This window comes from Herpailurus yagouaroundi, unplaced genomic scaffold, assembly GCF_014898765.1.
Source record: "Herpailurus yagouaroundi ecotype Mexico unplaced genomic scaffold, PumYag 188, whole genome shotgun sequence".
Taxonomy (NCBI): domain Eukaryota; kingdom Metazoa; phylum Chordata; class Mammalia; order Carnivora; family Felidae; genus Herpailurus; species Herpailurus yagouaroundi.
The window spans coordinates 2,301,829-2,329,757 of NW_024412419.1; the positions used below are offsets into that span (position 1 = coordinate 2,301,829).

The 27,929-nt window shown below is 54.1% G+C and overlaps 1 protein-coding gene and 1 long non-coding RNA gene across 3 annotated transcripts in view; one reads left to right on the forward strand and one right to left on the reverse strand.

The window, feature by feature from the left end:
- Positions 1-14,121, forward strand: part of TRAPPC12 (trafficking protein particle complex subunit 12) — an 82,371-nt gene extending 68,250 nt beyond the window's left edge. Inside the window, exons 10-12 of the mRNA XM_040495961.1 lie at positions 12,815-12,915; positions 13,265-13,352; positions 13,493-14,121. Of these exons, the coding sequence (XP_040351895.1) occupies positions 12,815-12,915; positions 13,265-13,352; positions 13,493-13,735 (432 nt within the window). The 3' untranslated portion in view covers positions 13,736-14,121. The remainder of the gene's footprint in view (positions 1-12,814; positions 12,916-13,264; positions 13,353-13,492) is intronic.
- Positions 384-27,921, reverse strand: LOC121044037 (uncharacterized). Of its 2 annotated transcripts, XR_005797075.1 has the most exons (5): positions 27,063-27,921; positions 20,201-20,739; positions 17,859-17,965; positions 1,490-1,640; positions 384-877 (listed from the first exon to the last, which is right to left on the reverse strand). It is a non-coding gene; the product is annotated as an uncharacterized LOC121044037 (long non-coding RNA). The 2 variants fall into 2 exon arrangements; XR_005797076.1 differs by lacking the exons at positions 384-877; positions 1,490-1,640 and having other exon boundaries at positions 14,487-17,965.
- Between the last annotated feature and the right edge of the window lie 8 nt (positions 27,922-27,929).

A 27,929-nucleotide genomic window follows, 5' to 3' on the forward strand; every position in this document is an offset into this window, starting at 1 on the left:
ATCCGGGATGACCTTTCCTGGACCCCTTGGCGACGGAGTGATGAGTGCCCTCCTCACTCCTGTCTCTCCCAGGACGGCAATCCCACCCTTGTGGGCTGAGCCCAGGCGGCCTCTGCCCCCCTCCCACCCTTGGGGCGTAGGGCTTTCTGCCGTAACACCCCGGAGCAAAGTCGGAGAAGGGTCAGAAGTACATGGAGCACCACTCGCCCTGAGCAGGCGCCACGCCCAGCCAGCCCCTCCGTGGGTACTGCCGGCCACTTTACAGATTAGCAAACTGAAGCTTCCCTGTGCTTGAGTCACCCGCCCGAGGTCCCAGAGATCCGGCGAACAGAGTCTCTGTGAGCCCAGAGCTCAGGTGGTTTTCACCGAAGGTGGGTCCTGTCCACCCCCGTCCTCACTCCACGCACACACGCGTGCACCCCCGTCCTCACTCCACGTACACACACGCACCTCTCTCCTCCTCCCACAAGCCCCACTGCTCCTGGGGAGCACAGACGGGTTGCAGGGACAGCCTGACAGCGAAGGCCAGCTGTGGTCTCGGAGTCCTTCCCAGGGCACTCAGGGGCCTCTGTTGTGGGGCCGTTAAGGGCGACCCTCGCTAAACCGGATGCTGAGGAACGCACACCGTAGAGGCTGGAGGACCCAGCTTTCTGTCTGTTCTTGGTGCTTAGCTAGCAGGTGAGCCCAGGCAAGCCGCCGAACTGAGCCGCATTGTCTCTGTACGCCGTGGATGCTCGTTAGTGTCCTTTGGGGTCACTGAGCAGACAAAGCAGGACCGTCCGTGTAAGAACGCGGTGCCGTGGCTCAGCCACTAGAGCACGTGACTCTCAATCCCGGGGTTGTGAGTTTGAGCCCCGCGCCGGGTGTAAAGGTTACCCTAAAGAAATAAAACCTTTAAAAACAACAAGAAAAAAAGAATACAGTGCTGTGCCTGGGATCGTGCTGATTATCGAAATGAAATATCCTGCGTCTGCTCTAATTCCTCACCACTCAGGACAGTCTTCATTTCTGAGTCATAATTTACGTAATTTAAGGACTCCACGCCTGACATCCATTTACCACTCCTGAGATATGAAAGCACATCCTCCTGTGGGAGTCACGGGAGTGACAGGACTGAGGCCCGGATCTCAGAACGGATAGGACCAAAGCCGTGGGGACTTGGTGAGACTGCCCTGTAGACGTTTCCGTCCCGGCTCCAAGAGAGTCCAGCGTCACCAGGGGAGGCGGTGAGCAGTGCAGGGAAAGCTCTTGGTGTCCCCCGTTCTCAGGGCTGGGGAGGTGACTGCTGGTCAGGAACCCCCCCCCCCCCCAGTGTGAACACAGGCCACAGGAAGCTGGTTGACTGGACTCACCGAAGTCCCCACCACGTGGCCGGGAGACCTTGTCACCTTGGACTATTTATCAAACGCCTGTCACTGATACTTCTGTTGCTGAAGAACAACGGTGTGAACTTTGGTTTTGTAAAGGAAATCGAGATGGCAGGACTCACCGTTGATGACACGTTCCCATCGGAGCTGCTCAAAGGTGGCCTCGCTCGGTGGACAGGTCATCTGTTACCGCATCCGTGCGCCGAGCAGGAAAGGCAGGCACAGGTAAGGTCTTGGTTGGCGGGGTCAGCGTGCCGCCTGACGCGTCCGGATCTGAGAGGAGAGAGGACGGCCGCTGAGCGGGTCTCGTGCTCGGAGACCCGGGAGCCCTTTCGGAAGCTGAGGCTCCCGGTGGAACGTTGCTGTTCCGGGCCGGCGTGGTCGTGCGCCTCCCGTAGCCCGTCCTGTGATCTGCTAGTGTTGAGGCGCCGCGACAGCTTCCCGCCTGCTCTACGGGGAGTCCGTGCTGCACAGTCAGGGCTCACGGTACAGGTCTCCCTGGGAGAAACCACACGGTGGCTTGAATTCGTGGGGAGTTCTAGAGCTTTCCGGACCCCTGTGATAAAGAGCGCGTCCTAGGGCCCGGTGGCCATGCCTCTTGGTCCTACCTGCCCTGCACCCTCACCTGCTTCCTGACGCCCGTGCCCTGTACGGCAGGCGTGCTCGCTGCCGAGCTCTGGTTTCTTTACGGTCGCCCCAGCAGGCGCCCATCCGCACCCGGGTTCAGGAGCGGTGCTGGGACCGGCCCCTCTAGACCCGGCCGCTGCCTGAAGGCCCCTGTCTCCGGTCTCTGCGTTCGGCCCCCCAGAGGGGCCCAGCGGCAGCGTGGGCACGTGCGAGTGGTGGCACTGCCCCGGCCTCCAGCCCCGGCTGGCTCCCATCCACCCCAGACCTTAGCCTCCTGAAACGCCGCTCCCTTCTGTCATCCTCGGTCAGAGCCCCTGCTGGCGCCTCATGGCTTACCTGTCGGGTAAGCTCACCCCTGAAGCCTGCGCTCAGGGCCCTCCCAGATTCGGCACTAACTCCTGCTTTGCGGCCTACTTTTCTCCCTGCTTGGGCTCCCTTTCCCTCTGCCTGCCTGTGCAGGTCTTGCCTGCCCTCTAAGGCACCGTGAAGTCACCTGGACCCCTCGATGAGCTCTCCCCTGACCTCTCTCCCAAGGCATCTTGGAGAATAAATGCACACGGCCCCAGAGCTGAGTGGGAGAAGACAGGCCACGGGAGCCAGCTCGGGGCCGTGTGGCTCTGAGCAGGTCATGTGACCTTGCTGGGCTTCGGTCCCCTCTGTGAGATAGCGAGTCGGGGATCTCAGCAGAGATCAGACTGTGCACGGGGCCTGGGACACGTGTGGTCTACCGGGTTTCTGTGCCTCTCAGCCTCCCGCCGGCCTCGAGCAGTGGGGCACGCCTCACTCCCACCAACCGAAAGGCAGAGCCGCCCCAGAGAATGGCTAACCCCAGGATGTCAGGGTGGGGAGCTCCCTAGAGATGCTGACGCACACAGGCCGGGAGCCCACAAGCTGCCGGGGGACGTGCGCGCGACGCCTGGCCGCGTGGTCCGCGTTCCAGCCCCAGAGCCATCCTGCCGGCGTGTGTGCTCGTGTCTAACCTTACGCCTCAGCTCACATTAAGGACGTGTTTGGTGGGATGAGATGATGAGAGACGGTCACCGGGGGCGGAGCCTGGCATGGTGTTCTGTTACGCGGCCCTGATCCGTAATAGTGCAGAAACAGGACATTGGGGGACCAGATGAGGTCTAGCCAAGTGGAACGAAGTTTCTGGAGAATACCACACGGCTGGGCGCTACACTGCCCTGTGTCTCACATGCTGCACCGCCCCACCCTCTGTCAGGCCAGCAACAGCTAAGCCACAAAGGAAGGCACGTGGGCGGATACCCAGGGGCCAGACCGGTGCCACGTTGCATTAGGTCTCCTAACAGAATGTACGGTACTTGTGAGGAGCTACCCCCATTCTTTCCAAGAGGCTCGACCTCATGGCCGTTATGAGCAAACGGTTAGCTGTTCAGTTTGTGCGCTGATCACATAGATGGGATAAGTCCCACATAAGTCAGGTGGGAAGACCTGACTTAGACACACAGGTCAGGACAGAATGTTCTAGATGCAGTCTGTAGGGAGCAGGCCCTCTGGCCTCCCACCCACACACCAGGCGCCTGGGCCTGCCCCTTCTCGGCCCCTTCTTGCCCCCAGTCTTGCTGCACAGCCTCCTGAGAGCCCCCGCCATCCATGCAGAGGAGGTGAGCAGTTGTTCCAGGGGGAGGGTCAGGTGGAATGGGGGTCTCTGCTCCTGAAGGCACTAGGTGGGTGCAGACGCGATGGGAGGTGCTCTGTACTCTGAGGGAGCCCTCCCACGGTCCACCGAAGGGCGGTGAAACACGTGCACACGCAGAGGAAGTGTGTATTCACACTTTACGGTGACTCCACACCAAGGCCCCCACTCCGTCCTTCTGGGCTGTGATCTGTCTCAGCGGCAGGAGAGGAAGGGGTGGAGGGGTCCTGGGTGCCGTCCCTCATGGCCGCAGACTGTGCCTTCTGTGCCTTGGTGACGTCCCGAGCTAAGGGCCCACGAGCTGCTCACGGGAGAGCCAGTGTCCACCGCGCTGGCGCGGAGCCAGAAGGGGCCGGTGGCCAGGCAGGAACCTTCGGCGCAGAGCGCGGCAAATGCGGGCAGACCAGCCTCCGCAGCAGCGCACACGGGACTGGCGGCGAAGGCGATGCTCAGTCCTCCGACGCCGCGGCTCAGGGGCCTCCGGAGGTGGGGTGCGCCCAGCGTGCTCCGGGGGCAGCCACGCGGGTGGGAGTGGGGCGTGAAGGACGGTCGGGGGCCGTGGGGACAGGAGGCGCCTGCGGGGTGCAGGCTGCTTGTTCATCCTGCCTGGCTCGCAGCAGGGCAGAGGGAGCAGGAGCCAGGCTCAGGCTCAGGGCTGCACAGGGACTCAGGGCGGGAGGGACATTGCTGTGCGGAGGCTCTGGGGGCGGGGACGTCGCTGTGCGGGAGCACCTGCCGGAGGGAACCAGGACATAGCGGCAGCGGCGTGTCACCGTTACTGGCATGTGTGCACTAATCTGGGGGGTCAGCCCCTTCCGGAAATGGAGGTTTGAGAGGTTTTAAAGTGGGGGCGGGGGGGTGCCTGGGTGGCTCAGCCGGTTGAGCATCCGACTTTGGTTTCAGCTCTGGTCACAATCTCCCCATTCGAGCCCCGCGTCGGGCTCTGTGCCAAGAGCGCGGAGCCTGCTTGGGATTCACTTTCTGCACCTCCCCCATTCAGTATGTGCGCTCTCAAAATATGTTTTAGGTATGAAAATATTTCCTATATATAAGCGTAAAGATTTGGGCTAAATGGTTTTTCTAGATGGATTTCCAGCCCGTGTTTCCGTAAGTAAAGTTGGTCGGAGTAAACAGGAGAAGCCCGTGGCTTTCAGCTGATACAAATCTCACGGCAGCAGGCGCCCTCCCGAGGCCGTTGCGGTGGCCCTGCTGGTGCCCAGCCGCTGGGACAAGGGGTTCTCACTGTCGCAAACTGGCGAGGCCCCCGGGGACCCCGCGCCTCCGCAGGGCCGCCTCTTGCCCAACTTGCAGGGTGGGAGGGAGCCCAGCCTGCTGTCCCGGCTGAGGCCAAGGAGAGGGAGAGAGGCCGCGAGCCCTGGTTTCTGCTGCAGAAATACACACGGGGTCCGTCCCTCCGAAGGACAACACCGGTGGGGGAGCCCCACACAGGCATGCTTCTCTCAGGCTCCGCTTCATGAGTGCGCGCGCGTGCACGAGCACTTCCCGGGCTCCGCGTTCACAAGTGTGTGCATGCACGAGCACTCGGGCTCTGCGTTCACGAGTGTGCTTGTGCATGAGCACTTCTCTTGGGCTCCAAGTGCACAAGTGTGCGTGCGTGCACGAGCACTTCTCTCAGGCTCCCAAGTTCACAGGTGTGCGCGTGCATGAGCACTTCCCCGGCTCCGCAGTCACAAGCACGTGCATGAGCACTTGGGCTCTGCATTCACAAGTGTGCGCGCGTGCACGAGCACTTCTCCGGCTCCACGTTCACAGGCGTGCACGCGTGCGCGAGCACTTCTCTCAAAAGCGCTGGTATGTGTCGTCCGTCTTCACAAAAGTGAGTTAGAAAGTTTCTTTCTTTCGCTGTCCTCTGGCAAATTTTGGATTACTTTGGAATTCTCTGTTCCTTGAAGGTTTGGATAATTCACCTAAGAAATGCTTGTGCCAAGTACTTGGTGTTTGTGGGCATTGACGCCGATCACTGTCCCTAATGTGTTACTGTTACAGGCCCCAGGGTTTTTCTCTGTCTCCGGGGTCCATCTGGGCAATTTCAGGTGTCCCAGGAAGTCACCTGTCTGGTCCCTGCGTTCACGTACATTTGCACACAGTTCGTAAACTGATGCCCTTTTGCAACACGAGCAGTTTCCTTTCTGTCCATAGTGACTTGTCATTTTACGTTTATAATTCCGTTTGCACTTTGTCTTGACTGGTTCCTCCACTTACTATCTGTTGTTTTCTCCAAATAAGTGGGTTGGGGTTATCAAGTCTGGGTTTATTTGCTTGCTGGATATCCTGCAAAAATTTCAATTGCCTTTTTTTATGCTTGATTTTTAAATCATTACCACATAGGTGTATCAAGTAAACCCGCCGTACGCCTTACATTTACAGTGTGTCAAATATGTTTCAGTTAAAAATGGAGATAATCGATAGCATGGACGTGACCGATCGCGTGAGAGCTGAGTGTGTTGAAGCGCTTGGCTCGGCGCCCACCACACCTTGAAGGCTTGATAAACACGAGTAGCTACGGTAACTTCGGCGGAGTCAACAATACGGACACGGCGACGTGGTTCTCGTCAACGGGACTTTAGACAAAGCGAACACATTGTGAGGGACCAGACTTGCCAGCCGAGGGCGCAGACGGCGTTGAGCCCACAGGGACTCCGGCTCCTTGCGAGTCAGGTAGAGAGAAGTCTGGCGCAGAGCTTCAAGCCGCGCGGGGCCCGAGGGGAAGCGACACATAAACGCCCTTCTGTCGTCTTCACGGGTCGTTTTCTTCCTTCTCGTGTCGTTTTTTGGGCTTCTGTGGATTGATGTCAGTGACTGGGAGGGCTCTGAAGTTCTGTGCCCTTTGCAAACTATGCACTTAGCCGTGGGTTTCCTGGATGCTGGCAGAAGACGGGGCTCCCGGAAAAGAGACGAGGGCCATTTATTAAGGCAACACCAGTACGTTCACGGGGTCATTTTTGTCACCAGACACCACGCCCATCTGTAGGTCTTCTTTGGAAGAATATATTTGCCCCATTTTTTTAAAAATTTTTTGATGTTTATGTATTTTGAGAGAGAAACAGAGTGTGAGTGGGAAAGGGGCAGAGAGAGAGGGAGACACAGAATCGAAGCAGTCTTCTGCCCATTTTGTAATTGCATTGTTTTTTTGAGTGTTCAATTGTGTAAGTTCTTTGCATATTTTAGATACTAACCCTTTATCTGCTGTGTCTTTTACAAATACCTTTTCCCACTCATAGGTTGTCTTTTAGTTTTGTTGATTGTTTCCTTCACTTTGCAAGAGATTTTTATTTTGATGTAGTCCCAGGAGTTTGTTTTTCCTTTTGTTTCCCTTGCCTCAGGAGACGCGTCTAGAAAAAAGCTGCTGCGGCCAGTGTCAGATTACTACCTGTGCAATTTTCTAGGACTCTTATGGTGCCAGGTCTTTAACCCATTTTGAGTGTAGTTTTGAGTCTGGTGTAAGAAAAGGGACCGTTTCATTCTTTTGCATTTGCTGTCCGGTTTTGCCAACACCATTTGTTGAAGAGACTGTCTTTTTCCCAGTGCATAGTTTTGCCTCCTTTGTCGTAGAGTAATTAGCCATATAACTATGGGTTTATTTCTGGGTTTTCTGTCCTGTTCCATTGATCTGTGTGGCTGTTCTCGTCCCAGTCCCATACTGTCTTGATGACGGCAGCTTGAAGTCTGGAATTGTGATGCCTCCAGCTTTGCTTTGATTTTTCAAGATCGCTTTGGCTACTCGGGTCTTTCGTAGTTCCATACACATTGTAGGATTGTTTGTTCTAGCTCTGTGAAAAATGCTGTTGGGATTTTGATAGGGATTGCATTAAATGTATAGATTGCTCAAGGAAGTATGGACATTTTAACAATGTTTATTCTAATTCATGAGTGAGGTATGCCTTTCCATTTCTTTGTGTTATTTTTATCTCATCAGTGTTTTCTAGTTTTCAGACTTATAGGTCTTTCTCCCCTTTGGTTAAGTTTATTCCTAGGGTTTTTTTTTTTATTACTTTTGGTGCAATTATAAATGGATTTTTTTTAAGTAGGCTCCATGGCCAGTATGGGGCTTGAACTCACGACCCTGAGATCAAGAGTCTCATGTTTTACCAACAGAGTCGGCCAGGATTGTTTTCTTAATTTCTCTTTCTGCTGCTTCATTATTAGTGTGTATAGGAATGCCATATGCTTTTGTATCTTTCAACTTTACTGAATACAGTTATCCGTTCTAGTACTTTTTTGGTGGCGTCTTTAGGGATTTCTGTATATAGTATCCTATCATCTGCAGGTAGTGGGAGTTTTACTTCCTACTTACCAATTTGGATGCCTTTTATTTCCATTCGTTTGCTGAGGCTAGGACTTCCATTACTATGTTGAATAACAGTAGTGAGTGGACATCCCTGCCTCATTCCTGACCTGGGGGGAAAAGCTCTTACTTTCCCCCCTTGAGTGTGAGGTTATAGCTGTGGGTTTTTCACACACGGTCTTTATTATATTGAGGAATGCTCCCTCTGAACCCGTTTTAAGGGTTTTTGTCATGAATGGATGTTGTTCTTTGTCAAATGCTTTGTATGCATCTACTGAAATGATCACATGGCTTTTATCCTTTTTATATTGATGTGATGTCTCACGTTGATTGAACCACCGCCCGCACATCCCAGAGATAAATCCCACCTGATTGCGCTGAAGGATTTCTTTAATGTATTGTTGGATTTGGTTTCCTAGTATTTTATTGAGGATATTTTAGTGTATGTTCAGCAGAAATACTGGCCTGTAGCTCTCTTTTTTGGTGGTGTCTTCATCTAGTTTTGGTATCAGGGTAACACTGGCCTCATAGAATGAATTTGGAAGTTTTCCCTTTTTTTTTTTTTTTTTTGGAATAGTTTGAGAAGAATGGGTATTAACTCTTCTTTAAACGTTTGCTAGAATTCACCTGTGAAGCCATCTGGTCCTGGACTTTTATTTTTTGTGGGTTTTTTGATTACCGATTTAGTTTCTTTGCTGGAAATTGGTCTGTTCACATTTTCTTTTTCTACCTGCTTTGGTTTTAGTAGTTTATATGTTTCTAGGAATTTATCCATTTCTTCTCGGTTCTCCAGTTTGTTGGCATATAATTTTTCATAACATGTCTTACAATTGTTTCTGTTCCTGTGCTGTTGGTGGTTATTTCTCCTCTGATATTTGTGATTTTGAATTTTTTTCTTTTTTAATGAGTCTGGCTAGAGGTTTATCAATGTTGTTGATCTCTTCAAAGAACCAGCTCCTGGTTTCATTGATCTGTCTTGTTGGGTTTTTTAAGTTTCTGTATCGTTTATTTTTGCTCTAATCTTTACTATTTCCTTCCTTCTGGTTTGGGGTTTTGTTTATTCTTTTTATATACCTCTTTTAGGTGTAAGGCTAGGTGGTTTATTTGAGATAGTCCTCCGTTGCGCTAAACTTCCCTCTTAGAACAGCTTTTGCTGTATCCCAGAGGTTTTGGAGCTTTGTGATTTCATTTTCATTTGTTTCTATGTAATTTTTTATTTCTTTGATTTCTCGGTTGACCCACTCATTGTTCAGTAACATGTTATTTAATCTCCATGTGTTTGTGGTCTTTCCAGATTTTTTCTTGTGGTTGATCTCTCGTTTCGTAGCGTCGTGGTCAGAAAGGACGCACAGTGTGACTTCGAACTCTTTGAATTTGTTGAGACTTGCTTTGTCGCCTAATATGTGATCTGTTCAGGAGGATGTTCTGTGTGCGCTTGAAAAGAATGTGTATTCTACTGTTGTAGGACAGAATGTTCTGAATATATCTGTTAGACCCATCTGGTCCAGTGTGTCATTCAAAGCCACCATTTCCTTATTGATTCTGTTTGGATAATCTGTCCATTGACGTAAGTGAGGTGATAAAAGTCCCCTATTATTATCAGTTTCTTTTTAACTGTTTTGTGTATTTGGTTGCTCCCATTTGGGGTGCACAAATATTTACTATCGTTATATGTTGTTGGATTGTCCTCTTTATTGTTTTTAATGTTTATTTATTTGAGAGAAAGAAGGGAGCATGGGTGGGGGAGGGGCAGAGAGAGACAGACTCCCAAGCAGGCTGTCCTCACGGAGCCCAACATGGGGCTCAGTCCCATGAACCGTGTATCACGACCTGAGCCAAGATCAGGAGTCAGACACTCAACCGACTGAGCCACCCAAGCAGCCCCGTCTCCTTTATTATCACATAGTGTCCTTCTATGTCTCTTGTTACAGTCTGTGTTAAAGCCTGTGTTGTCTTGTAGAAGCATTTCTGCCCTGGCTTTCTCTTAACACCCATCTGTATCAAGTGTTTCTCCGTCTACTCACTTTCAGTCTTCAGGTGTCCTTAGGTCTGAGAGGAGTCTCTTGTACGTAGCATATGCATAGGTCTTGTTTTTTTATTCACTCTGTCACCCTGTGCCTTTTCGGTGGAGCGTTTAGTCCACTTGCATTCAAGTAATTATTGATAGATATGTATTTATTGCCACTTCAATACTTGTTTGGTGGCTACGAAGTTTTTCTGTGATCCTTTCTTCTCTTGCTTTCTTTCATGATCTGTTGGGTTTCTTCAATGATACACTTGGGTTCCTTTTATTTATTCTGTGCGTGTCTATTACTGGTTCTTGATTTGTGGTTCCCATTGGCTTCGTATATAACATCTTTTGCATACAGCAGTCTACGTTAAGTTGATGGTCGCTTAAGTTTGAGCCCTTTCTGCTCATTTCCCCACCGCCCCAGATTTGAGGCATATGGTGTCACACTTTACGTCCTTTTATTTTGGGATTCCCTTGACTGAGTTTTACAGATATATTTTTACTGCTTCTGTGTTTCTTACTTTTCATACTCTCACTTATGGTCTTTTTTCCACTCAAAGGGTTCCCTTTAATGTTTCCCGCAGGGCTGCTTCAGTGGCCATGAGCCCTTCAGTTTTTGTTTGCCTGGCAAGGTCTTCATCTCTCCTTCTGTTACATGCAGGGGCCGTGCTAATCTTCTCTGTGGTGTCCTGACTTTAGTACATGTGCTCCCAAAGCAAGCGCCGTTCTGAACGACGGCCTGGCGGGATGGAGAATTCCCGGCTGCACATTTTCCCCTTCGGCACTTTGTATCGTGCCGCTCCCTTCTGGCTGGGATTTCTGCTGAAAAGTCCACGAGTAGCCTTACGGGGTTTCCCTCGTGTGTCACTGTCATCTTTTCTTTCGTGGCTTGTAACATGTTTCCTTTGTTGCTACTTTTCGCGTGGACCTCCTTGGGTTGATTTTGTTGGGAGCTCCGTGCGCCTCTTGGAGGGATTTTTGTTTCCTTCCCCAAATTAGGGAAGTTTTCAGCTACTTCTTCAGGTAAATCTTCTGCCTTTTCTCTCTCCTCTTCTTCTGGGATCCGTGCAGTGCGAATGTTAGGATTCTCAATGGAGTCCCTGAGTTCCCTAAGTTCCCCCCCACATTTTGCACTTTCTCTTACTTGCTCAGCCTGATACTTTCCATCACCCTGTCCTCCGCGTCGCTAACTCGCCCCTCGGCTTCCTCTCACCCGTTTATTCTATCTAGTGTATTTTGTATTTCGTGTATCGTGTTCTTCATCTCCGATTGGTTTTTCTCTCTGTGCCGAGGGTCTCCCTGATGTCCTCCACTCTTGCCTCACGTCCAGCGAATATCTTCGTGATCACTGAATTCTCTGGAAGGCACCGCCGGCCTCCAGCTTTCACTTGGGTCTCTTGCCGCAATTCTGCCCTTTCATTTGGGACATACCCTTCCCCTCGTTTTGCCTCACTGTGGGTGTGCGTGTGCGTGTTGGGAAAGTCTGCTACGTCTCTCGCTCTTGAAAGTGACAGGCAGGTTGCACGCTTTTAATGAAAGGCACTGATCTCTTCCACAGAGGAAGCGCAGCTGCTGTGGAGACCCGGCCGGCCAGGGCCACCCTGCAAAGCACCCACGGGCGGTGTGCACGCCCGTCCTGTTGCGCGGGGGGAGGGGGATTGCGGTTTTAACACGGTGGGCGCTTCCTCCCGGGGAAGTCGGGCCACACTGTTGGCAAGCCGGTCTCTGGGGCGAGGGGACCCGCGGCACCAGGACTGGGGCAGGGCAAGGTGTAAGGGTAGGTAGTGAGTGCAGGTGTCCTGGTGCGGGCGGGGGAGGGAGACGGCGCCTGCCCCCTCCTCTGCTCCTGGAGAAGTCCCTCAGGAACTCACTCTCCCTCCCTCACACCCCAGGCTTCTTTCAGGACGCTGCTTCTAATCTGGATCTCCGGGCCGTTTGCTGTGCTGTCCCTTTACGGGCAGGGACCCAGCTCTCCGTCACCCCATCACCCTCCTCTCCCAGAGCCCAAGCACGCTGGTTTTCACAGTTCCAGGCTTCAAGTCCTGCTGCTTAGTCCTGCTGCTTGTAAGAACTCACAAAATTCAGCCCCTCTGATTTTCAGAGCCAGACACTCTGGGGATTTGTCTTCCCGGCTGGGCTCCCTGCTGTGATCACCTTCTTCTCACCCATCTCTGTGCCCGTGGGGGCTTAGCTCCTGCCCTCTCCCCTCTCCCGTGTGGCCTCCTCTCTGCCTTCACCCCTGGTGTTTATTCTTCGGGCTTCGGATTGCCCTCTGGGTTGTCAGCAGTAACGTGCGTGTTTTCTAGGATCCGCGGCGGGAGACGAGCGTCGGTCCTCCTCTGCCGCCTCCCTGAAAACCGTCATTTGTTATTTTTACTTAATGCTATGCTAGGATTCACATTTAAGACTTTTTTTTTTTTTTCAACGTTTATTTATTTTTGGGACAGACAGAGACAGAGCATGAACGGGGCAGGGGCAGAGAGAGAGGGAGACACAGAATCGGAAACAGGCTCCAGGCTCTGAGCCATCAGCCCAGAGCCCGACGCGGGGCTCGAACTCACGGACCGCGAGATCGTGACCTGGCTGAAGTCGGACGCTTAACCGACTGCGCCACCCAGGCGCCCCTCACATTTAAGACTTTTTAATAAGACTCGTACATTAACTTCATTTCTGATATAAACGTGTTGATGTTCCATCGTGTCCTAAATGGGATTCGCTTTTACAAAAAGTAACGATCAGTGATGGCGATCAGAGCTTTCCTGCCTAACCCATCGGGCAGCGGTCTGTGTGGCTGTACGTTTACTGGTTTTGTCACCTGACCTGACTCAGTAATTCTGTCAAAGCAGATTGGAGACATAAAAACAGCTGAGAAGTATTTTCAAGATGTGGAGAAAGTGACGCAGAAGTTGGACGGACCACAAGGCAAAATAATGGTTTTAATGAACAGGTAAAGCTCTCAAAACTACGTTTTCTCAAATGTCCCAGGAGTTCAAGGCTCCGCTTCCTGAAGCCCCTCTAGAGAACATTCCTTATTCCTGTCCCCTTCCCAGCACTGAAACAGCAGTCAGTCAAGTGACAGGTTTTAAGATTTCTCCCCCGTTTTTCAAAGTACTGTTCATATTGCCCCCGTTTTCAACATCAATTTGCGTAACTGCTCGTTGTTCTCGGTCCCCTGGCTACTTGAATGCCTGTGTTTTGGTGTCTTCACATACCTGTGCGTGCATCTGGGGAGCCCCCCCTCCCCCCGCTTCTCCCCTCTTCCCAGTTAACTGCCTTACCTGTCGTTCACGTTCCAGAGCCTTCCTTCACCTCGGTCAGAATAACTTTGCAGAAGCCCACAGGTTCTTCACAGAAATCCTAAGGATTGAGCCGACAAACGCAGTGGTAAGATCCTAGAGGACACAGGAGCTCGCGGCTGTGGGCCCGTCCTGAGCCGTCGGCCGGTGTCACGGTGGTTGGGAGAGGGTTTCGGGGGCCACCACACGGCTGGTGTCCGATCCCGTGCACGTGTCCCTCCCGTCCAGGCCAACAACAACGCCGCCGTGTGTCTGCTCTACCTGGGCAGACTCAAGGACTCCCTGCGGCAGCTGGAGGCCATGGTCCAGCAGGACCCCACGCACTACCTGCACGAGAGCGTGCTCTTCAACCTGACCACCATGTACGAGCTGGAGTCCTCCCGCAGCGCGCAGAAGAAGCAGGCTCTGCTCGAGGCCGTCGCCAGCAAAGAAGGGGACAGCTTCAACACACAGTGCCTCAAGCTGGCGTAGGACGCTCGCCTTCTGGGGCCACGGGGCCCCTGTGCAGCACGTCTGCCGGAGCGGATACCCTGACCTGACCGCTGGCTCCGAGGACCCCCCTTTCCCCGGGACCCGGGGGAGGGTCGTCTTCACCCGGAGCCACGGCCGGGCCCAGACCCTCGGGCGAGCGGTTTGTTAGACTCCAGGCGGCCGAGTGCCCGCGACTCTGCCACGGTTCACGAACGTGGTGTCCGGGAGGCGGGGTCCGTGTGAGGCACCGCGTCCCTTTTATTCCCGGGAGCTGACCTGCTTCCGCTCTTCATTCTGACTGTCCGCAGAGGAACGCTGACCAACCACCCATTCTCTGTAACTCCTCCAGTCCAGGTGAGCATAAAGGCAGAGAAATACCAAACACACGGCCTTCTCTCTCGTTCCCTCCTTTGCGGCCCAGAAGTAAACACGTCACTTGTCCTCATCTGATTCGTTTTCATCCAACGCCACACACCTTGGACAGGCCTGGCGGTGGGTGAAAGAAACCACTGTCTCTCTTCAGTGTTTTGTACATCACCGGGAGCGGGACACGGGGGCTTCTGATGCGTAACACAAGCAGGGGAGAGCACTTGTGTGTACAAGCAGGCGGGCCAGGACGTGTGTCCTTGCGTGGTCTTTCGTCCCGAGGGTCGGGACACGTGTGCAGTATCTACACACTATCGAGGAAGGGAGTTTTCCCCTCTACCCCTCTAGGTTCTTCGGTTGGTCTAATACACTGACACGAGACAGGTTAACAGGAGACAAGTTTGATCACATACACACAGGGGCCCCATAAGAATATGAGACCCCGGGACGAGCCCGGCAGCGGAGGCTTCTGCCGTCCTGAGCGGAGGAAGGGGTGGAGGCCTGGGGCTTCACAGGACCGTAACGACAACGTATCTGTGGTCATGACACGTTTGCCCTGCTGTGCGGATGGGTCATTCAGATAAAAGTTCATAGCCGGTAACAGCTCCCGCCGGGGGCTAGGCCTCCTGTCCAAACCCTTCCAAGAAGCGAGAGGCAAGTTTTTTCTTAAATCTGCTACATCCTGATGGTCTTTAGCTCAATTTAATCCACGTGCCAGAGCAGCGTATCTGGGGGTCGCATATCCTCTCCTGGCCTCGGTCCCACCTCTCAAACTTCTGGGCTGATGGACCGCTCCGGGTCACTGAGCCAGCCTCCCAGTCCTGACGACGGGGCCGTTCAGTTAAGCAGCCGGCTCCGTTTCAGGAGGCTCCCGAGTTAGGTCTGGGGGCAAGTCATCAGATATTTAATAAGAGGAATTTCTGGGGAGACAAAAGAAAAATGAAGGTTAATTTGGGGAGCAGATCTGGTCTCGGTGAGTTCCGGAGGCAGCCAGGCGCACAGACGTCCAGATGCCCGGCTTGCGGCATCTTCAGGTGGGGTGGAGCAGACAGTGGAAACGAGACAGACGGGCCTGGCCTGCAGGGAGGCCGTCTGGCGAGCTCTCCGAGTGGCCCGCACAGCAGCAGGCACGGCAGTTATCCGCACGTGAGCTGTTGTGGTTTCTCTGAACTTTATGTGACGGTGTCCGGCTGTAACCTGCACGGCTTCAGGGAAAGGGCAGTTGTGGTTCTCAACGATTCCGAGTCAGAAGGACTGGTGGCGGGGAGGGGGTGAACTGGAAATGCCAGTTTGGAGAGTTGCAGCCAAATATAGGAAGAAAATAGAAGAACTCGGGATCTAGTCCAGTTTACAGGTAAAAACAAAACCTCACGGGCCGCTGACGGCACTAGAATCTGCTGTCCACGAAGGCATATTACTGAAACAATTTCTCTCTACAGTCACCCCCATATTCACAGCAAGACTAACTCTGTTTTCACAGTTTCAGTACCTTGGCCTTGTTATTTACATAACTGCAGAAGAAGAGTGCTCACCATACAGACTTTTAAGTCTGCTTTGCTCAGACTTTCCATAAGGAATCTCCCGTGAACTTTGAAAGACTCTCCAGGCTGAGAAGCCACGCTAAGGAGCCATCATCAGACTTTGCCTGCAATACATACAGATTTGGGTGAATTCCTCTCTTCTCAAGGTTCCAAACATTTCCTGAGATTCTTGGGCCTGCCAAGAAGTGACCTTCCCTCCACACCGGGTCAGGCCGCCAGGAACCCTGTAAGCAAGGCCTTCATAGGCTCCATTAAGGTCAGCCTTAGTTCCTGAAAGCCGATCATCTCGGAGTCTTTACATCTCCCTCAAATAAGACCTTGTGGTGAGAGCCTGGTAATACAACCAACATTCCCAATCATGTCCTGTTACAAGAACGGATTCCTAAATCACTCATTTGAGTGGCAGTACACTTGCACAAGAATACGAAGTTTGCAAATTCTGGAGGGGCCAAAGAGGGAGAAAAATGTTCACCTTTGTTCACAAAGCAATGTCTTAAATTGTTGATCCCATGAGAAAAGAGAAGGCTTTCTTAAGTTTGGAAAAAGGTAAAGAACAGGCAGTGTTTCAAAGCAGAAGCCGTAAAATTATAGTTCTGAATCCATTCGGTTCCATCTAATACTTGTTCTGCTTGAATCCATTCCTCGTTATTAGTTCTAGAGTTTCTCATCCCGCTCACTTTCACGATGTCAGGTCCTTCCTGTCAGTCCTTTCCGTGACTCCTTGGAGGGAGGTGCCTTCGCAGGACACTGGCAGGGCACCAAAGGGCAACGACAAGACTCCCGATGTCAGAGATCCGACGGGAGTCCGTGACGCGGAACCGACAGAGCGACTTGATTATTTCTGAACGTAACATTCGGAGAGAACTGTGGTTATGACTGGTGATGCTATCCAGGATATTCTAGGTGTGTGGGGATCTCAGAACTTGCAGAACATTAATATTTACCGACACAGTGGGTTGTCATCATGTATTTCACATGCTTTCCATAGAATTTAACACGATCAAATAAGCCTAATTAGCAGAACATCATTCTTTGTGTAAGTGAGAACAAACCTTTGGAGATGTTCAGGGACCCTCTGGAAATTCTCAAAACTTAGTTCGAGGTCAGTAAAGGCCTTATTTAGACTTCGATTTGGGTAAGTTTGTTGAAAATATCAACACGTTTGGACACTTGACTACAGAGGGTCACAGACCATTGTGAGACAGTACTTAGTGGCTGATTTAGTCAAAGTGCCAGAAAACAAAGACCTGGTAAGGCACCAGATCTTGGCTTTCTGGTGGGTTACTTGAAAAGTAAAGAAACTTTTATCAACTGTTGTCAACAGCAAACCTGAAGTTCAAGAAAACTTCGTTTTTCAGAGCAAAAACCAATTTTGTGCCACTTACTTTTGATATTAAAATTTAATTGTAATCTTAGCCAGCTTGGCCACACGTTAAAATTTCTCTCCAAAGCCTCCTTTTCCACAAACCTACAAGTTTCTTTGTCCTCGACAAAAGCACATCACCATTCCTCCGACCCTCCTTTTTACAAAATCACACTTTCTGTGCATACGGAGAGGTTTCCTTATTATTTCTAGTGGCTTCCATCATATTAGAATTTTTAAGCCCTAGAAACCCTTAATTTCTAGTGAAAGCCAACAAGCAATTGTGAACCGTCACAGGAGCATTCTCTAGATCATAAAACGTACTCAGGTTTTCCAATTTCTAGAGACACAGGCTTCCTCGTCGTGCAGTTTTGCTTAATGTGGAAAACATGTTTACTAATAGGCCCAAAGATCCATTGGCTTCCTTTTAGCGGGGGAAGTGAAAGGAGATCCCTGAGCTCAGCAGTTAGTTTCAGTCATGACCCAGATGCTCAAGGAATTTATCTTCTCATCTAACTTAGCAAAGCTTTAAGGTTCCAGGTTACCAAAATATCTGGGGAAACGACTTTGCAAGCTCACCCAAGAACTTCATGCTAGTGTTGGAGGATCTTTTTTACCTCAAAACCCGGGTTTGCTGTCTCACTGCTTTGAAGAATGAAGAGGGGGACACAATAAAACGAGCAGCTGAGAAGCGTATCAGAGTATCAGATCAGAAAGGAAGCACAGCAGGAAAGCTCTCTGTACAGGGGGACGTCTGCAAGTGAATCCCCGGGGCCTCTAGGCAAGAGTCCTTGTCTTACAAGGTTCTGGTCGCCCTCCCCCTCCTTCCCCCTTGTCCCTTGTCAGGTCCTACCCTTGTTGGCTTGGTAGCTCCGGGTGCTGGACTGTCCGCTCCCGATGGGCCCGACTCCAGCGTGTGGGGGGCGGTCTATGGCCACACTTAACTCTTTTGTCAAGTTCCTGAGGGAAACCGGAAGGGGAGTAGGTGGGCTCTGTCACATTCTTAGGAACCTCACGCCCCAGGGCGTTGGCTGTGGTCAGCAGCTCCCAGCACCGTTCCAAAATACTTGTGCTTTTCCCACCCAGTGGCCTCAGGTCTTAACCTTTCCCTCTCTGCCTATGTACCCCTGTCTTTCCCTACCCCCCCTCTGAACACGTGACTCCCGACTACCATTAGGAACCCGGATGACCCCCCACCTTCACCGCTTCCCGAAGGGGAGCGGGAACAGGGGAATGGCAGTCAGGGCAGGCCCAGAGGTCCATCCGGAGGCGGACGTGATGGGAGGGTGTTTGGAACGTCAGGGCTAGCGGAAGTTTCTTGGAGGTCTTATTCTCCTGGCGTGTGCAACAGCTTCTACAAATGACCTACAAACAGAGTATTAGACCAGCAAGCAATAGTATTTCCAAATGCGATGCCTCCTAGGGAGGGGCTCACGCCAAGGGAAGACACGCACACGGTAGCCATCCAGAGTCCCCGACGTGTCTGGTCCTATTGTTGTTGGCAATTTAACCATAGTTCTTCCTCCCTCCTCCATGTTTTTGGATCTTGTGTTATGGCTGATTAGAATGATTAAGCTCCTGAACCAGTTCATGGCTCTCCATCCGCTGGCCATCCAGTTTCCATGGGAACAACTCCACGAGGCAGAATTTTACCTCAAGGGGACACTGACCTTCGGCATCCAGATTACTGTAAGTTCAGGCAACTGTTCATGTGTCCTGGGGCCAGTATCACCCTAGTCCCTCATCCAGTCGTAATGTCCCTCCCAGCAAAGGAGGGGTGGCGGGGGGGCTCTCTGGCATTGTGAAAAAGAATGTGAAAAAACCAGGTCTCCCCACATGCACCCCGGTGGCTGAGAGAAAAATTTAGTCCTCAGTTTTCCGGAGACGCCTCTAGTCCTTACGTTGCATTTGGACGCTCGGCCAGGAGCGGAAAGGACAGACCAGGTGGCTCCGCGGTCAAGAAGGAAATCAATCGGTTTTCCCTCTGTTCCCAGAGTTACCGAGGCTCTGAGCTTCCAACAGGTGGTAGGTTTGAGAGCCCTTTCGGGGACACGGTTACCTGAGCCCTGGCAGATTGAGGGTCTTCAACTTGTGTTGTCCCCTCTGAGGATATTCTCGTTGCCGGTGCCCTAACAGCCACATATATGGCACTTGGCGCCAGGGCCTCGGGAAGTCTGGTCTGACACAGTACGTAAGGCCACGGCAAAGGCCTCGGTTGTGTTGTTTTTAAGCCTCCTTTCCGGTTCTTCATTCTCCTCTTTATCTTGGTTGTAACATACCCGAGAGGCAGTTCGTAAGAGCTTCCAGGGTCCCTTCCGGGCCAACAGCCAATTTTTGTAGCTTCCATCGACTATCTGGGGCTGACTGAGTGAAAAATCTGCCCTTCAGAAACGTCTTGGCCTCAAGGTGTTAAGGAAGATAGCCGTATATTTAATGACACCCTCCCTTAACCTTTCCAGGAAGGCCCCCAGGCTTTCACCCTGTGTCTTGAGATAGTGGCTAATTTAGCATAATTTAAGGGCTCAACCTTAGTTCTTAATCCTTCCAAAATACAGGCTTGGAAATGGTGACACCATTCCCCAGTGGGATGGTCATAGTCCCAATTAGGATCTTGGGGGGGCGGGGGGATGCCTGAGCCCCAGTAGGGAACTAAAAGTCCCCTATAGGACCCTCCAGTCCCATGACAATTAACGAGCTGCTCGTCCCCATGTCTTCCAGCCACTGCCAGAACCCCATGCTTCTGTCTCAATAAGAGTCTGATTTCCTCTCTCTTTTCTCAAAAATAAACATCAAACGGAAATTTTTAAGAAAGAGTCTGATTCAACAGGGGCGCCTGGTAGCTCAGTCGGTTGAGCGTCCGACTTCAGCCCAGATCATGATCTCAGTTTGTAGGTTCGAGCCCCATGTCGGGCTCTGCGCTGACAGCTTGGGGCCCGGAGCCTGCTTCGGATTCTGTGTCTCCCTCTCTCTCTGCCCTCCCCTGCTCACGCTCTGCCTCTCTCAAAAATAAACATTAAAAAAAACTTTTTTAAAGAGTCTGATTCAACAATGGCATCGTATCTTTCCACATCAACTCATACCTACTGTAATGTTCTGAAAAGCCTCTATATACTTCTCTGGATCACCAGAAAATTTACCTAGATCTCCTTTTATCTGTCTTAAATCCCGTAATGAAAAAAGTGCTGGTAATCTTACCACGGCCGTGCCTCCCCGCGTCCCCCTTCCTGCACCCCAGCTTCTTGTAGGGGACACGTGTCGGCCACGTTACGGGCAGGGCCTGGCTAAGGTGGGCGGCAGGGAGAAGCGCGTGTTTGTAAGTCTGGACGTTGAGGACCCGATGAGGAGGAGACCGAGGTAGGAGACGTCCCTTCCTCTCTCTGGGTTTGCTGTGGGTACAGGCAGGGCCTTAGGTCCCCCCCTTCTTGGCCGGGAGCCCTCGGAAACGGCTGCCAACAGGCCAGGATCGACCTTACGTTGCTTACACGTACCTCATTTTTTTAAGGCCCCAAAACACTGGATGTAGGGGACTTCCTCCACTTCCCCTCACGTTTACAGAGTAAGTCCAGTTGGAGGATGATGTTACGACTGGTACTTCCCTCTGGCGGCCAGGTTTCCTCCTCCCATTTGTACTGGGGCCAAGTCTCGGTGCCAAAGAAAAGGAGTCGCTTTCTCTTCAGGGTTTGTGGATCAAAGTCATCCCGCTTTTCCAGAATACATCCCAAAGGATTGGCCATCTGTAGGAAAGAAAGAGGAAAAGACGTCCCTGATCCCCATTTCCTACAGCGTGCCAGCAGAAGCCTCAGCTCCTGACCCCGAGCTCTGGCTGGCCCGTCAGTCCCGCGAGGCGCCGGGAGCAGTCGCCCTTACCCAGGCTGTCCCTGGTGGCCGAGGGACACGCCAGTGTCACTCTGGCCAACAGTAATTCATGTGTCGATCACAACTGTCCCTCTTTACAAACGTATTTCAAAAGGCTGGCAAAAGCCATTTTCTGTAAGGATAAAACCGTCCCTTGCCTTGTTCGGCAGGGTCCACGGAAGTATGTTGCAGCCACGCGGGGCTCCACCCTAAGGTCTCCCCATCGGTACAAGTCGGCATACGCTGGGCGAAGGGCGGCCAGATGGCTCCGTGAGTCACGCGCACGCGCCCCTTCCTCTGCCGGGCAGAGACACCACGAACGTGGAGCAGTTGGAGGCCGGCAGCGAGGACCCCGCCTTCGTCTTCCCGGCCGTTGGATCAAAGCAGGGGCAATTTCAACCAAGGCTTGAGCAAAACAGCTCAAAAGGGTGGACCGTCCTGCCCTTTCGGTTAAAACCACAGTTCTTTTCCATGTTTCCCAAGACCGTGAAGTACGGGAAGGGGTCGGTATATCCAAACACAGCCTCCCACAGCCGATGCTAAACACCAATTAGAGACACAATGCGCAGAATACCCAAGCGGACAGTCAGGGATCAGGTTCTGCCGACAGCCCTCGGGCGTTCACCCAAGAGCGGCCCTGGTCAGGACCCTTCGGCCGTTCGGCCTCCCCGAGTCCCATGCATCGGGGGTTCTTCTCGAAAGGAGATTGGGACTCCACCGAACCGACATTCCCAACTACACTGGGGGATCCTGGCTGTAATCCCCCCACCAGCCCAGGGCGGGCAGCGTGGCGGAAGGACCCTGGCCGCATGGGGGTGGGGGAGGTTGGCCCACATCTCTGTCCAGCCAGATCCGGCCGCAAGCAGGATGCAGCCCACAGGGACGTGTGGCCAGATTTTGGAGTCCCCAACCTGGCCAAGCCCAGTTCTCGGGACACAAAATGAGCTCAGTGGGAATGTGCCACTTCTGCGGGTGCCTAACGGCTTCCAGGATGACGGTTCTGACACGAGACAGGTGTGGCGGAAGGTGGGGTGACAAACGCTTCGGACTCTAAGAAGGGGGAACCGACACTGGACGTCGAGTTTAATTTTTACATAATTTCTGTTCTTTCATCCAGTTAAGGGAGTCCCTGATGCCCCTAGACTTTTCATCTGCTTTTGAATTCGGTCTTTTCCGTAGACGCCAGCCAGGCCCTTGTTTAGGAGAAGCGCTCTCTAAAACAAGTTTTTCTTTAAATACGACCAACTCAAAGGATCATCATCTGGCCATTAACCAGTAGGGTGGTAGGTTCACCCCACAGTGATGCTGGTTAAGCCGCAGAAAGGCTTCCCAGGTGGAGAGAAGACGCACACCCTCGAGGACACAAAATGTGCAGTTAGCCTCGGCAAGCGAACGCTCAAGGCCCGCAGGTGGTCAGAATGGGATAAACCGCGTGTCCAGTTTCCCGACAGGGGAGGTGCCTCCGGAGTCCCGCGAATCGAGGGCCCCGAGCAGGTGCGGCTGGAATGGGGCTTTTCCAGCACCGGCAAGACCACAAAGGTGGACAGAACGAAAGCCCCTGACGGCAAGTTCCCGAGAGCTGGCGTGGCCCGACAGAGCGCCGCTGGTGGCTTTGGGTCTGGGGTCCCCAGCCGGTTCAGCCGGCCACCAGACACACCCGAGTAAGTGCACCGTCTGGCTGGCGGAGCCCGGACACGATGCACTCACCGGTCACCAAGTCGGCCATCAGGACAGACAGCGAGACGCGAGGAGAACCTCATAGCTGTTCCCAGCTGAGCTGTGGGTCTCTTGGAGCCACACGGACGCCCGAGAGGGATGCGCCTCTGGGCTGCGGACCATGGGGTCTCACAGAGTACCTCCCGTACGGAATTTTCTTGCAGTTGGCGGGGACACAATCTAACCCGTCACGTGGCCAACCTACCCTCACGCAGAGCCTGTGAGATCGGCGGCCACCACTCCGGCGGCCTGGAAACTACATGCGTGCCCACCAGCCGCACAGCCGTGGCTCCCGAGACGCCCCTTAGCAAGGCCTCGACCTCCGCGCACCTCAACCCCAGCGACGCCAGCCTCGGGGGCTGGCCCTGCCCGGTGGTGACTCTGCCCTGTGACGAAACACGCAACAAAGACAAAAGGCAGTGACCATCTCCGGGAGGAAAAGGATCGATAAAAACCAAGAGTGCTCGTAACAAACCTTCACCCGAGTCGCTGGATCCCAGGAACTCGTTCCACAGATACTCTCTCCTGCTGGTCTGGGTTTGTAAAAGGAAAAACGGACTCTCCGCTCTCCCCTCCGCCAGACCCTGCAGGCAGAGACTGGGACAGGAGCACGGGAAAAGTCCTCACCCCCCGCGGGCAGCGCTGGTCGGAGGCCCAGGACCCCAGCCGCAGCCACCGCGGGGGGAGGAATGGCCCGCAGTGAAGACGTGCCCTCCACACCAGCCTCGGGGGTGGAGAGTTTTCTCCTCTGCTCTTCCAGGTTCTGTGGCCTAATAATCAAGTTGACCAATAAGGGTAACAGGGAAGAAGTTCGGTTACATACGTACAGGGGACTCCTAAGAACAGGACACCCTGAGGCGCCTGGGGGGCTCAGCCGGTTGGGCATCCGACTTCGGCTCAGGTCATGATCATGGTTCATGGGTTCAAACCCCGCATCGGGCTCTGTGCTGACGGCTCGGAGCCTGGAGCCTGCTTCGGATTCTGTGTCTCCCTCCCTCTCTGCCCCTCTCCGGCTCATGCTGTGTCTCAAAAATAAATACACGTTAAAAACAAATATTTAAAAGAAGCTTTCTCTTTGAAGAGAAAAATAAACACTGGGAGGTCATTTGAATCCCTTCACCTTGAGAGTTTTCCTTCAAATCTCGCTTTGGGGAGGCAAGAGGGCTCTCCCCCCCCAACCCGGCACGACACACGGAGGGGTCCCGCGGGGCTGTGCACGAAGCAGTGGGGTTACCGAGGGCTGCTGGAGACAAGCCAAGTAAACGAGGGAAAGGACTCAAGGTTCCCCGGCAAGTTGGTATCTGCACCCCCAAATTCAGCCTCCTTCCCCAGCCCCACACACAAGAGGAACACGTGGGCAGGGGGGACACCCAGCAGGCCGGGAGCCTGGGGCACCAGGGCTCAGACACCCCGGGAGAAGGCACTGCCTCACCCTCGCAAGGTGGGAAAGGAGGCTGCCCCAGGATAACCCGGAGATCTCTCCGACTTACACCCGGTGTTCCTTTATCTTAAAATTGGAAAAATAAACACAAGAATCCATCCCGGAAACAAGCAGAGAGACCCGCTGACCTTCAGAACGTGCCCCAGATCCTCAGGGGCGCCGTGGACCCACCCGCTCCGTAGAGGCTGCCCCGCGGGCCTGTGGGGGACACAGACCCATCGTGCGGCCGCTGTGAGAAGAGGGGTCCACATAGCTCAGCACTGCACGGGACCGCGCTCCCCAGGTCCAGGTCCCGCACCATTTCCCCTCCGGGGGTTCCGTGCCACACCCCTCACTCCCCCACCCACCCCCACCCGGGCTAGGACCCGCCCCCAGTCGGAAGGTTCCTGCGGGGCCCCACCCCCTTCCAGCATGGCCCACGCCACCCTCGTGGCGCCACGGTCTTGCAGGCAGAAAGGAGAATCTCAAACCTAACAGCTGCCTGGGCGCCTCTGCCTCACACGGACTGCCCTCCCCTCACCCAGGCGCTCTCCGGGCCGCCCAGTCCTCACCCCACTTCTGCTTTCCTTCTGGGACCTTTCAGCCCCAGCCGGCAGCCCTACTGTGCCCCCTCCAGGGAGGCCTCCCCTCCCTCTCGGGCAGCTGTTTGCCCTCCTGTGATCTGGTCACGCTTCACATGCCTGTCACACACAGGCAGGTCAGATGGCAGCAGGACACCCCCAGAGAGGCTAACCTGGCGTGTCCCTGCCCCCTACCCCCGGGCCCTTGCACACGCTGGCTTTGGGCATCAGATGCAGAAGTTACGCCAAGAACGCGTCTGCCCGGCCAGGCCGGAGGAGCGACGGCTCTGCCCAGGAACTGGACCCAGATTCGGGGAGGAAACGGCCTGGGACGGGGCCTGGGACGGTGGGGGCCAGACCACCAGGGTGGCCGTCCCGCTCTTAGGCACCACAGAGCCAGCCGGGGTGCCAGGGCCGCCAACACGTCCCAGCCCCAGGGCGCCACCCGGCCTTCTCCAGAAAACACCCGAGCCTGTGGGCTCTGGCCTCTCCTCTGCAGGCCACGCAGCCCGGGCACATCCAAAGCTGGGATCCCGACCCGCTCAGACGGAGGGGGCTGAAGACGGACCGAACTCGACCTAAACAGACGGATACTTCCTGCAGCCCCGAGACCGCGGCCCAGAGCTGTCCTCCCTCAAATGGGTGGCCTCGGGCTGGTGGCTCTGCGTCCTCTGCGTCGATCCCACGACGTGCCTGCCCCTCCGGCAGACCGGGAGCCTCTCGAGGCCAGGCTCTCCCGCGCTTGGCCGACGCTCGGTCCCCATCGCACCTCTACAAGGAGCAAGAGGGAACACGGTGCTGCGCGCCAGGCCCCTCTCCCCGCCCCGACCGTGCCCGGGGCAGCCGAGCCAGCCCCGCTCCGGGACACGTGGCTACGACGAGGGCCGTCCGCAGGGGCAGATAAGAGCCCACGGATCCCGTTCCGCACCCACCGTTGTTCCGAGCGCGGACAACGAAAGGGCCGCCTGCCCTCCAGGGGCCGCCTGGCTTCCTGCCCTCTCTCCTCCCGGACGGAGAAGGGAACAGCCACCAGACTCCCAGGTTTTCTCAAACGTGGCATCTCGGCTCGTCCTCTGCGTGCCGTACACGAGTACTCTTCGAGTCAAAGGGTCACAGAGGGGACCGACCTGACGATGCAAACTCAGCGAGCCGTTAACTAGCACGTGCGGGACAGCAGCCCAGAGGCAGGAGCGCCTGTCACCGAAAGGATTCCCCGAGACCCCCGCTGCACCCTGGGGGCGGGTCACCCTGCTAAGTCCTTCCAGGTCTTCACGGGGCCACTTCCACGACGTCCTGTCGGGTCACCTCCCCACACGCGGCCTTCCGTGGTGCCCACCGCGAGTGTGGCGCCAGGCTCCGCTCGCCGACGTTCCAGAAGAGTCGCGGGCCCGCGTTTCCAGGAAGGGCCGGAGAGCAAACGTGCCAGGCTTCGCGGCCACACGCCAGGTCTGGCGGAAATTCTGCTTGGTTTGTCCTGTTGTCACAACTCAAGGCCGTAAAAGCCATTTGAAGCGTGCGGGATGCTTAGGAACAGGCTACGGCCCACATGTGGCCCGCGGGCTGCAGACCGCTGAGCCGTGTCCTAGAACAGCACCAGCCATGAGGCACGTGCCCCCGAGACGGCTTCGAAAGGAATGTCACACTCTCTGCAGTCTGACAACAAAGGGACGGAGGGTGTGGGGTCTGCACACCGAGAACCGTGTGGCCTCGGTTAAATGACTGGGATTCTCTGAGCCTCAGCTTCCCTTCTTCTTAGGGGACTGCAGGGGCTTGTTACAACACCATCAGCCTTCCGTTCTCCACTCTCCCCCACGAGGCAGACAGACTACGCCTCCCTCCGCCCCCAGCCCTCCACAGGTTCTGACCGCCAGACGAGGCTGCCCCACATCCCTGAACCAGGGTCCGAAGCTCAGTGAGGCCGGTCCTGACTACCCCCACACCGCCTCTCCCCTGTGCTCCAGCCACCCTGGCTCATAGCCAAGGGAGGCCTGCGTGTCCTGCCACGGGGCCTTTGCACCTCCTGCTTCCCACACTGGAAAGCTGTTTGCCCAGCATCAGACTGAATTATGTGCCCCCAAATCCACAGGTTAAATTCCTAATCCCCAATGGGGCTGTGTTCGAAGATGCTCCTTAAGGAAGTAACTGGGGTTAAATGAGCTCACAAGGGTGAGCCCTGATGCACCAGGACTGGTGTCCTTACAAGAAGGGGCACCAGGGATCCATGCGGAGGAAAGGCCACGCGAAGACACAGCCAAGGAGAGAGTCCCCAGGAGATACCAGCCCATCGGCTCCTTGACCTCAGACTTCTCGCCCCCAGCCCGCGGGAGGGTGAGTCATGAGTCTCTGTTGTCAAAGTCCCCGTCTGTGGTATCCGTTATGGCGACCCAAGCCCCACTCTTCCCACAGGCCTACGCTGTGGGCGCCCGGAGAAGGGGACCTTCCCTCCCCTCTCCCCCCTCCTCCCAGCACGCTCCCCTTCCTCAACCTTTGATCCAGGCTCTGTGCTCACCGTCCACCCCTCTGGATCAGGGCTCCAGGCTCTGGGACGCAGGAACACAGGGACGCGGTCTGGCGAGAGATCGCACCCCCGGAGGACCCGCTCAGCAGGCAGCGAGGCGTGGTTGGTGGCAGGTAACGCCAGTGGGAAGCCGTCAATGAAGCCCTGAGAGCAGGGAGGGAGCCGCAGAATTTCCAGAGAAGGAACAGGCAGGGAGTCAATGATTAGGTTACTTAGAGTAAGAAGATACTGGAAAACAGGGGACCGTCTCGTCAATTATATAGGGTTATAACACGTACCCAAGACGGGTTTACACAATACGAAGATCATATCGTTAAAGTTTTAACGACCCGGCAAAACACAAACTAAGAGACGTTTATATAAATGACGTACATGTTAAAAGACAGAAACCACCAGATGGCAGTGGTAGTTAGGGGTAGAGTGGACACAAGGTCATCCGTGTTTTCTCTTCCAGGTCTCTGAGCTTAAAAGTTTTCCACGTAATGAGCGTATCTGCGGTCTTTTTCCTATAATCAGAGGGAAGCATCGGCATTGGCAAAGGCTTTGCTTTTAAAAGGGGATCGACACACCCTAGCGAAAGGGTGACGGGTTCTATACTAGAACAGTGCGCAGTTAAGAGGATGATCTAAACGACACGCTGACGTGCACATACACAAACACGTGGGTGAACAGTTAGGATATAAAAGCGTAGGTACAACGAAACAGCACCTGTTTCAAAAATGCAGAAATACACACAGTGCTCAGAGATACACGTTTGCAGCCCTGGAAAAGGACAGGGGCTGGACCCGCGCAGCCTGTCAGAGGGACCATCCCAGGGAGCAAGGACAGGGAGGG